General features: G+C 39.9%; 1 protein-coding gene across 1 annotated transcript; it reads left to right on the top strand.

The window, feature by feature from the left end:
* Window positions 1-5,551: 5,551 nt before the first annotated feature.
* On the top strand, window positions 5,552-8,976 carry ntmt1 (N-terminal Xaa-Pro-Lys N-methyltransferase 1). Its single transcript, XM_037753097.1, has 4 exons — window positions 5,552-5,700; window positions 7,512-7,671; window positions 8,037-8,289; window positions 8,465-8,976. The coding sequence occupies exons 2-4, from the start codon at window positions 7,513-7,515 to the stop codon at window positions 8,719-8,721; spliced, it is 669 nt and encodes a 222-aa protein (XP_037609025.1). The 5' UTR covers window positions 5,552-5,700; window position 7,512; the 3' UTR covers window positions 8,722-8,976.
* Window positions 8,977-10,412: the final 1,436 nt, after the last annotated feature.

Genomic DNA, 10,412 nt, shown 5'->3' with positions numbered 1-10,412 from the left:
CTCAGTATTAAGTCATGTTAAGTTGCAGCATTATTAGCCTTTACCCCCTGAGACCCACAATACACCCGTTTTTGTCTTTTTTTTAGGGGGGTACAGGGGAGATAGGAGATTTCTGCAAGAATTGCATTTTTCGGCGACTGGATGGCGAGCACTTTTGTTGTGTAAACTGCTCAGAAACCCCCTTATTGTCAATCTACCTAGGAAAGCCATCCATCCTCTGAATGCTCTAGGTCTGTAGTTTGTGGTTGTAAAGTGTCATGAGGCTGTGATTATCTTAGAGGTCACCACAGGTCAAAAATTGATCTCACTACAATGAAATGTCTACTATGGGGACTAACATCATCACACATGAATACAGTTGGGCTCATTGGATCAACACGAGTCTCAACTTTACAGTGATACCCAATATATGTAATTCAAGACTGTTTAGGGACCCCAGTATGCAGAAATATTCAAACACACCATTTTAGTATAGGCAAAAATAACACATTTATACTGCATGAGACTTGTGGGTACACATAGAAGGGTCAGATGTCAAGGGACCCCTTTGAAAATGGCAAATGCAAGTTTTTCCTCGTTAAAATTTAGCACAACTTTGGAGCGTTATTTAGCTTCCTTCCCGACATGGTAGCTTGGCATGGTTGGTACCAATGGAATTTTTATGTTTTGTAGTTTCATATGATAGAGCTTATGAAAGACTGTAAAGTCAGACAAGATCACGGGCGGGTCTCAGAGGGTTAATGTGTTTAATTTTAGGCTGATCTTAAGTAACAACTGCTGCTGTTTTTGATGTTAAGAATATGCCTGGTTGACTAGCATAGAGTCAGCACTGCAATGGGTCCACCAAAACACCCTGCAGCATGCCATGATAAAATGAAAAAAGTGTTTTTCCACTCTTCAACAGAAGCTGTTGTTTTTTTAAATCATGTCAGAGCTGAGGTAATGCTATGGTCAATTTCTTTTCTGTCTGTCTCTCTCTGCAGTCCATAACCACGGCAGTGAGTGCAGGATGGAGGTGTTGAGGGGGAGTTTACCTCCCTGAAATATTTATGAGGAAATGCACCAATGCAACTGTGCAGCAGCCACAACTGTGGGGCTCCAGTTCTCTCCCTCTGTCTCTCTTTCCTCATCTCTTCCCTCCATGAATCTCGTTTCTCAAATCTCTCTGTGTTAGAACGAATGTTATTTGTGGCTACCTTTTTAAGATTGCCTTTATAAACAACCCCTCACTACTTCTCTGTTGTCATTGGTCTCTTTACCCTTTGTCTCACACTCAGACCCTTCATTATGTGAGGAAGGAACATATTCTCTTAGCAGCAGTAGACACATTAGTAAACATAGTTGTTTATTGTGTGTACCTAGACCACATGGACTTGTAATGCAACTGCAGTGAGAGAAAACATTTGTCAAAAGAGAACATAACTTATTACATATAACATCACAACATCAGACAGAACTTTGTGTCTCCTGGAGTTTGCAAATATTCTACCACAGTGTTCTTAAAACACACACAGCCTGTCCTCTTCTGTAGTGTACCTGAACATAAGCACTCGATTCGACTGTTATCAGGCCATTAAATAGGCGTTATCAGTCACGACAAGCACCATAGATGTGGGATATTAGGGGCCTACTATGTCTACTGTGTGAAGTAAAACTTAAACTCAAAAACAACATGTTCTAACACGTAAAGTGAGAAAGTCTGAGACCCGGCAGCCGTGTTGAGATCTCTTGAGGAAATACCATGGATGTATTGAGAGAACTGGATACAGCGTTGGAGGCGGGGCCCCGTTCATTCCTATGAAAGTTGTGGAAAAGTACCCGGATCTTCCGGCGATCTTCATGGGCCCATGGAGCAGGCGCAGTAGCGTCCGCTCAGTCACATGGCTCGGTCACGGCCATCACGCTGTCGTCACGGCTTGCGCTCCAGCCTTGGTCTGGGTCTCATTCACATGAACGGAGGAAGGGAAATAACTCTGGATTCGGCTATTATTGCATTTTACAACTTTTAGGACCCAATGATTTAAATAAGGACTATTCAAGTGTTCATGCTGGGAAGTTGATTCACCTAAAAAAAAAATTATCCGATGAGTTACAGATGTCTCGTTCCAAATGTAAGTCTATGGGAAAAAGTCTTTTTGGGCCCAATGGCATCACGTGACGGACACAGAAGTTGTAGTACCACCGTTTGGCCACGACGAAAATTGGCATCAACAACCGGCGCTCTTCCTGGGGCCTTGGGAAATAGGATCACAGCCAATAGGAACGCTCTCTCTCTGAACTGACCTGTGATTGGTCAAAGTCTTCTGTCACAGGCTAGATTTTTTTAAAGCCTGAGAAAAGAGCCATTAGGAGGTGCAGAAGTCAATAATTACAATATGCTGAAAGGTTATTATGAAATTTTTGCCCAATGATGCCAAAAAATTGTTGCCTACTGAAGCTTTAACTGGCAACATAGGGAAACATCAGTATTGTTGCTATGGTTACCCAAGCACATGTGCTCATACTGGAAAAGTAACAAACTCATTGTGCGTACTAGCTCCACTTCATTTATGAGTGTGCTGATGAGCACAGAGGACACGGAGGAGATCATCCTTGGATGGTGGTGAAGAAGCTCCGAGAATCTTTGGAAAACCACGCAGCTTCCTCTTTGACATGTCAAAGTCACAGTTTGAGTGACATCTAAGTGCAATAACGGAAAGTGAACACTATAGTATACATCCATAATGCATATTATTAGAATATCGGTACACAGCTAGGTCCAGCACCCATATCTGTATTACATTATACTTCCACCTGAATGAGAGTCCCCTTTACTTCCTACTATGTTTATGTAAGTATATATTTATCATATGTCTTATTTTCATGTCTTTCTTTCATAAGTCCACATTGACCTTACAATGCATCTTCATTTTGTAGGCCTACATACAAACATGATGTTCTCATAAAGCTTAAACACCCGTTTTCACATGCTTGCTATCTCCCGTTCCTTCTACATACTGTGTGTTCTGTACAGGAACGAACAAATCTTCACCAGCAGATCCTCGAGCTGAACTGAATGTACTGAATCACAGTGTCCCCGACACACACGGCAGCTTTTTTGCACTAGAGCTCCCCTCACAGGTGACTGACTGCCACGCCATGCCTGTCGGATGACAGCTCAGCCTCGGTATTCTCATTGTTTTGTGTTCTGATTAAGAGCTAAATGAAAGAAAAGAAAAGAAAACAAAAAAATACAGACACAATTACGTCTGTTGCTGAGTTAGAAAGAGGGGTTATATACAGTTTGTTTAGTGAACTGAATGAAACAGACTCAGAAGCAGCCCCTTATGTTTCAACAAAGTGCTTGTTGGATTGTCTAGCAGCATCTGAAAGCTCTTCTCCGATGGTGGAATCAGGAGGGACTGCAGCCGACAAGTTTTGTAACTTTCTGAAATAGTCAATCTGACATTTGTGTGACTGGTCTTGTTGAGATTTCTTGAAATTTCTGACTTTCTACGCTCCCCAGTGGTAGCACCAGAAAAGACACTGTGGCAAACAGCAATTCTACACATAGTAGCTTTAAAAACATGCACAAACTACATCGTCAGTTAGACAGAATACTTGTAACCCTGGGTTCTTCTGGAGCTTTCAGCCATATCACATGGTCTTTACACAGTCGTCATGGAAACATATAATCACTGACTGCAAATCTTTGAATTTAACAAAGTTAACTGTATTCAGTTAACTCTCTGAGACCCACAATAGACCCGTTTTTGTCTTTTTTCCAGGGGATTCAGGGGGTCTTTAGAGGGAGATAGCAGGTCAGCAGTAGATGTCACATAGAAGTGGTGTAACTCATCTGAAGCTGGGAACCTGATGATTATTTTGAGATGCTGTTCAGCACAGTGTGTATAAGTGTTGAGAACATTAGGATCGAAGTATATGATGGTCATCCCCATGCTCTATTATGTCCGATAAGTTGTTGCAGCGATTCTTTGGTTGATACCATTTGTTACACAGATTTGGTGCTAAATTTAACCATTTTTTTCCACTCGAGAATTGATAAAAATTATCAATAATTCCTCCAAAATACCACATTAAGACACCAAGACCTTGAGGAACACCATAGAAAAGCCATGCTGTGATTTGGTATCAAAAATGTTGACAGTTTGAGGTTTCTGTAAGAATTTAATTTTTAGGCGATTGGATGGCGAGCGTTGCTGTTCTGGAAACTGCTCAGAAACCCCCTTATTGTCAATCTACCTTGGAAAGCCATCCATCCTCTGAATGCTCTAGGTCTCTAGTTTGCGGCTGTGAAGTTTCATGAGGCTGTGATTATCCTAGAGGTCACCACAGGTCATTTTATACAGTGAGGTCAAGTTTCAAAAATTGTCTTACTACAATGAAATGTCTCCTATGGGGACTAACATCATCACACATGAATACAATTGGGCTCATTGGTTCCACAAGAGTGTTAGATATCAGCAGATTACAGTTTCACAGTGAAAACACTAAGGGTATGAGGCAAAGCAGGACTTAAACTTGACAGTAAACTGCTCTGACAAAGATTTCACAAACCAGGATAGGACACAAGTTGATCATTCATAGCTCGATACCGCACTGCCCTCCTGTGGTTTATTTTCTACACTGCAGCTCTCCTGTTAGAATCTCAACTGCATCTCCTTTGTAGTGATGAGGACGCCTGCAGCAGAGTGCAGAAAGCACCAGGAGTTTAAACTACTGCAAAGCATTTTAACATTTGTCGCTGCTGTTTTGGAATTTCCATTCCTGAATAAAGACTGAAAAAGGGGCATAGAATTTAATTTACAAAAAAACAACATAAAGCAGTCAATAAGTAACTAATTTAAAAATACATGAATGAATTCATAAATAAATAATGGGATTATTAAAGGAAAAGCAATTGGGAAAAGAAGTTGCCATTTTAAATGTCTGATTAAAAACTGTATTCTTAATTAAATGTTTGTGGATACAGTTATTTATTTCTCTTTGTAAACTGCATTTTCAAATTGCATTATTCATTTATTTATGAATTCATTCATGTATTTTTAAAAGATGTATTGTTTTATGGTGTTTTTGTAAAAATAAATGTAAACCATTTATTGATGGAATAATATTTCATTTGTAAATTATTTTTATAATTCTTCTTTTTTATTGCTCATTAAAATGTCAAATAATTAATTTCTTTGTAATGTTGTCCATTTATTCATAGATAAATAAATTCATTTGTAAACAAATGCCTATTTTTTTATTGTACAATTAGTTATTAATCAATTAAATGTTTTATTACTATTTTTACGTGAGTCTTGTGGTCCTCTGAGTCATTGCATATGACGGAATTACCTATGCTTTTCATTGTATGTAAATACTACTTTTTTTCTGGCTGTCAACTTATTGGTATGATCATTCTCTTTTTTTATTTTTTTTTATTTTACATGTTCGAAATAAATTTTGAAATAAATGAAATTAATTAATTACTATTTTACATGACTCTCTTGGTCCTCCATACAATACTAGTCTGCTGTCACTTCCGGTCTCCTCTGCCAGGGAACCAAATAAGGAAATGACGTGCTGCATGCAGAGTGTGACGTAGCACCACGCTTCCATGGTTGCAGAAGTCTCAAATAGAAACGTGTGACCGGCTCTCTGTGAGAGGAAGAGGAAGAGGAGGGTGAGGGAGCTGGTGCTGTGACACAAGACCAGGTTAGTGTTATTAGAAAGAATCCCTCTTTTAGTCTGTGTAGTCTAGAAACAACCCGAGTCAGCTAATGTTAGTCTTTTACCCTGGAAACAGAGAGCTGTTGCTTAACTAGCTAGCTGCTCAGCTAAAACTACAACATAAAACTTAACACGTGTATATAGGGCCTTATAAGAGTCACTTAACGTCTCATTTTAATAGTATATAAATACATTTAGAAACTGTTATCAACTCTAAGTGTGGTGGGAAATGACAAGCCTGTGTAAAGTAACTGTTATTATTAGCATAACTTATACAAGTTAGTTAAATGTGTCCCATTTTAAAGGTTCCAACCTATTTATATCGAATAGGGATGCGATACCAAACTTTTTTTTTTTATTTCGATACGATACCGATACTTTTAGTTAATTAATTAATTAATTAATTTCATTTTATTTTTTGGGTTTGTGATTTTTCAAAATAATGGTCAATGATCATTACACTCAACGTGACGTCACTTGACGCGTACTGGCCATTAATAACAAATGTATTACAAAAGGAAATATAAGTACAGTTAAATAAAAATGTTTGTTGGAATGTTGGAAATAACAGGGATACATTTGTTATTGTGAGCATAACTTCTACAAGTTAGTTAATTGGGTCACATTTTAAAGGGTCCGTCCCATTTATATTGAATAGGGATGGGCGGAACCTTTAAAATGTGACACAATTTAAAGGTTCTGCTCTATTTATATCGAATAGGGATGGGCGATACCAAACTTTTTTTTTAATTTCGATACGATACCGATACTTTTTTCGTTTCAATTTTAATACCGATACTGATGATTTCTCAAATGGGTTTGTAATTTTTCAAAATAATGGTCATTTTGAGAAAGAAAGAAAAAGATTACACTCAAAATCAAGTCAAGTGACACATATTGGCCATTAATAACAAATGTATTACAAAAGCAAATATAAGTAAAGCTAAATAAAAATGTTTGTGCCACTTAGTGTAAAAATATATTGTCCAATATTTTACAGAAATATGATTATATAATAAGCTCTCAGTGATATTGGTCAGAGACTCAGGGGAAATGGATGCCCTCTGGTCACGAGATGGGTGCTGACAGCTGAACTTCCAAGTGTAGCCTTATTTGGCTGGAGTGCGTGCGTGCATATATGTGTGTGTGTGTGTTCGTCTTACATTTACTAGAGATGTGCTCATATGTTTCTTAGAAAAAAGGTCATTTGGCTGGGACATTTTAGTGTTTTACAGATATTTGTCGGGACTCTGGGAAACCCAGCTTGAAACCAGGACAATCCCGGATAAATTGGGACGTCTTTGTCACTGTATCTTAAACACAAATTAAACATCAAATCATGCAGAGAAAGTTCTTTCATGAATCATCAATTGATAATCTGTCATCATTTCTGTATTCGATTTATATGGGCACATAGAAATTATTTGTTTCTCAAAGAAGAAGAAAAAAACAAGTCTGCATCCCTAGAATGAAACATGAGTCTTCCCGCATGACCAACTTTAATTCACATTGGGACCCTACAGGTCCCCTTTTTGACTGGCTGCCATGATATGTGACAGCTGTTATCAGGGGCAAAGCTGATCCAAATTGAGCAAGGTCATTGAGACTACATCCCAACCAGGTTTAGACTTTGATTAGACTATTAGGTGAGACACCAGACTGGTCACTTCAAGGGAAAAACAATACTGAGAATCATTATTTTAGTTCAAGAAAGCGCTATTTTTTATACAGGTAGTGAATAGTAGTTTGTGTACATTTTATTGTGAGTGAACCGTGTTATCTGTGTACTTTGACAGGATGGGGGACATAACAGAAGTTGAGGGAAGGTTCTACACCAATGCGGAGGACTACTGGAGGGAGGTCGCCCCCACAGTGGACGGCATGCTGGGAGGCTACGGCAGCATCTCCAGCATCGATATCAATGGATCCAAGGCTTTCCTGCAGAAGTTCCTTGGCGTAAGAAACTTTTTGAGATGTCAGACAGCGATTTTCCAATTTGAATGGGTCTAATGGCTTCATTTAGACATACAGCATATGTATGTAAGGTCAGTGTCTCCGTAGTCCCAAATTCGATCTGATTAAAGGTACTATATGTAACAATTAACATGTATTAATCACTTTATATTGCCAATGTGTGCAAGGATTGTAACGTAACTTAAAAACTGAGACCTTCCCCGACTTTCTCGGTTACCTATAACAGCCTGTGGACTGATCTATTCTATGTAAAGGACTCTGGACTGTTTTGCTGGGAAAATGACTGAAGCAGCTTGTTTCACAGCTTTTGTTCACTAGTGACCTCGCGTGTGTTTTTGCCGTTGAAGGAAGGGGACGGGAAGACGGGCGCGGGCTGTGCTCTGGACTGTGGAGCAGGCATCGGGAGGATCACCAAACGTTTACTGCTGCCTCTGTTTAAGACCGTGGACCTGGTGGACGTAACGCAGGAGTTTCTGGACAAAGCCAAGACGTACCTGGGAGAGGAGGGCAAGAGAGTGGGGAAGTACCTCTGCAGCGGCCTGCAGGATTTTGTACCAGAGAGTGGACGCTATGATGTCATCTGGATCCAGTGGGTCATTGGTGAGTCTGCCACAACGGCTGCCATCTATAAGCAACGGCGCTTGTTTGATTTAAAGAATAATAATAAATGGGTTTGAAATACATAATTATATCTACGGGTGCTTTTGTACAGCTCTTACAGATCACAGAGGTGCAAACTTTCGACAAAATTTTTCCCCCTGATTTTTCCCTTCAGGCCACCTGACAGACGACCACCTGGTGGATTTCCTGCAGCGTTGCCAGAAAAACCTGCGGCCCAACGGCCTCATCATAATCAAGGACAATGTGTCGTATGAGGGTGTGGTTCCCGATGATGTGGACAGCAGCGTCTGCCGCGACCTGGAAATAGTTCACAGTCTGGTGAGCAGAGCAGGCCTCCGCATCGTCCACGAGGAGCAACAAGTTAACTTCCCAAAGGAGATCTACCAAGTCCACACACTGGCTCTCAGATAGGACTGTTCCCTCCTCCATGGGAGAGTAAGAGGAGGCGGTCTTGTGCACACAGTATTTCTAATGTGGAATTGATGTTTTTCTAATCAGCAGTTTGTTTATTATCAGTGAGACGATCTCCAGTGCGATGTGTTTGTGGAGCGTGTTGCTAACTCCATGCATCGGTATTCTGCTCTGTGCCGAGTCGTCTTTTCTGGGCTACCAGGCCTTAAGTTACAGCCACATTACACTTCTGTCTTCATGGATGGACAAATTCTAGCATGCATTTCCTTTGTCAGCGTGATGTCCAGCAGGATCGCATTCCCAAGTTCAACTTTGGCTGTGTGGATATCCACAGTCGGCCAATAGAAACTCTGATGCACTGTGTTTGGAAATGGAGAAGTCATTATCCCAGAGCTGTGTCATCACCAGACTACAAACCACAGCATCATTCTCCCAGACTGTTAATAGTTTTGTCATCGCTTTGCTCAGTACTTATTTATTACCCACGTTGGAACTGTGACAGTGCAGCGCAGTTTCATTGAACAGAAGGCTATTGTGACCATACCCTTACCACCCATAGATATAAAACAGTAACACTGGCTGTATTTGAAACCGCTACTGACGAACGCAGTATACAGTGTACAGTACATACTACGTTCCTCAGTAGTATGAAACGGTTAAAGCGATGTATTTTGCAGTATGCTAGACCAGGATTTAGCCTTTAAACCAGCTCTTAAAGCACTGGACAAAAAAAAAACGAACTCGTACCACTATTGCAATATTATCAAAAAATACAATTTAGATTATTTTGTTTATGTTACGTTTGTTTACTTTATAAGATACTGCAGGTTTAAACTGTTTATTCTAACAGCGCATAGTGAAGTAAGACAAAGAGGATCATCAACGAGGGGAGACGGGAAAATATAAAATAAAATGCAATAACTGTATTTTCAGTTACAGCAACAAAACAATGGAATGATATCCCTACAGATATTAGAGCAATGCTAAAAAGGGTCATATTGTGTCTCTGCCTATCAGAGGCAGCTCTTTCCCACTCCTCTTCCCTCGCCACTCTGCTGCTCTTTAGCCGGTCTGTGATCGTCACTGGCCGACTCTCCAGCGAGCTACGCCCGCGGGCGATTGTGGAGCTTTTCAACTCCAAAAATGCAGATAAACACATGTTCCCGTTCATTTATTAACGGTGGAGAAAAATGTTCGATTCTCCATCTAATATTGTGAAACTGTCAATATTCAACATCTACACAGTTGATTTCTCGCCTCAAAAATGTTTACAAGTGAATTTAATGATGAAATAGCTACGAAAATGTTAAAAAAAAAAGAAAAAGACGTTTTTTGGCTGTTGTTGTAACCGTAGCCTGTACCATTCAAGCGCTTTGCAGTGTGGGATACAGTAGGCGAGGTAGACTGGTCCGATGCATACTGGAGATTTTGCTTTTGTTCGCATTCTACATGCTACATTTTGGGCAGTTCAGTATGTACTATTAGTATAGTATTGTGGTTTCGGATACAGACACTGTTTTATATCTATGCTTACCCCAATGTCCACTGGATTCTGCTGGATCGTGTCTAGAAGGTAACCCACATGTTGTGAAACGTGGGTTATTTTGTGAAACTCTCACAAGATGGTTAAGGTTAAGCAATAACCTCCAATGGTTAAGGTTAGGAATTAACCTCCAATGGTTAAGGTTAGG

Source organism: Sebastes umbrosus, chromosome 19, assembly GCF_015220745.1.
Source record: "Sebastes umbrosus isolate fSebUmb1 chromosome 19, fSebUmb1.pri, whole genome shotgun sequence".
NCBI classification, from domain to species: Eukaryota; Metazoa; Chordata; class Actinopteri; order Perciformes; family Sebastidae; genus Sebastes; species Sebastes umbrosus.
This window is presented reverse-complemented; position numbering and strand designations above follow the sequence as displayed.

Bases quoted from the DNA above. Each gene is read 5' to 3' on its own strand.
- ntmt1 (XM_037753097.1), top strand. From the start codon at position 7,513: ATGGGGGACATAACAGAAGTTGAGGGAAGGTTCTACACCAATGCGGAG. The intron at 7,672-8,036 runs GTAAGAAACTTT...TTGCCGTTGAAG, and splicing joins TCCTGCAGAAGTTCCTTGGC to GAAGGGGACGGGAAGACGGG. The intron at 8,290-8,464 runs GTGAGTCTGCCA...TTTTCCCTTCAG, and splicing joins CTGGATCCAGTGGGTCATTG to GCCACCTGACAGACGACCAC.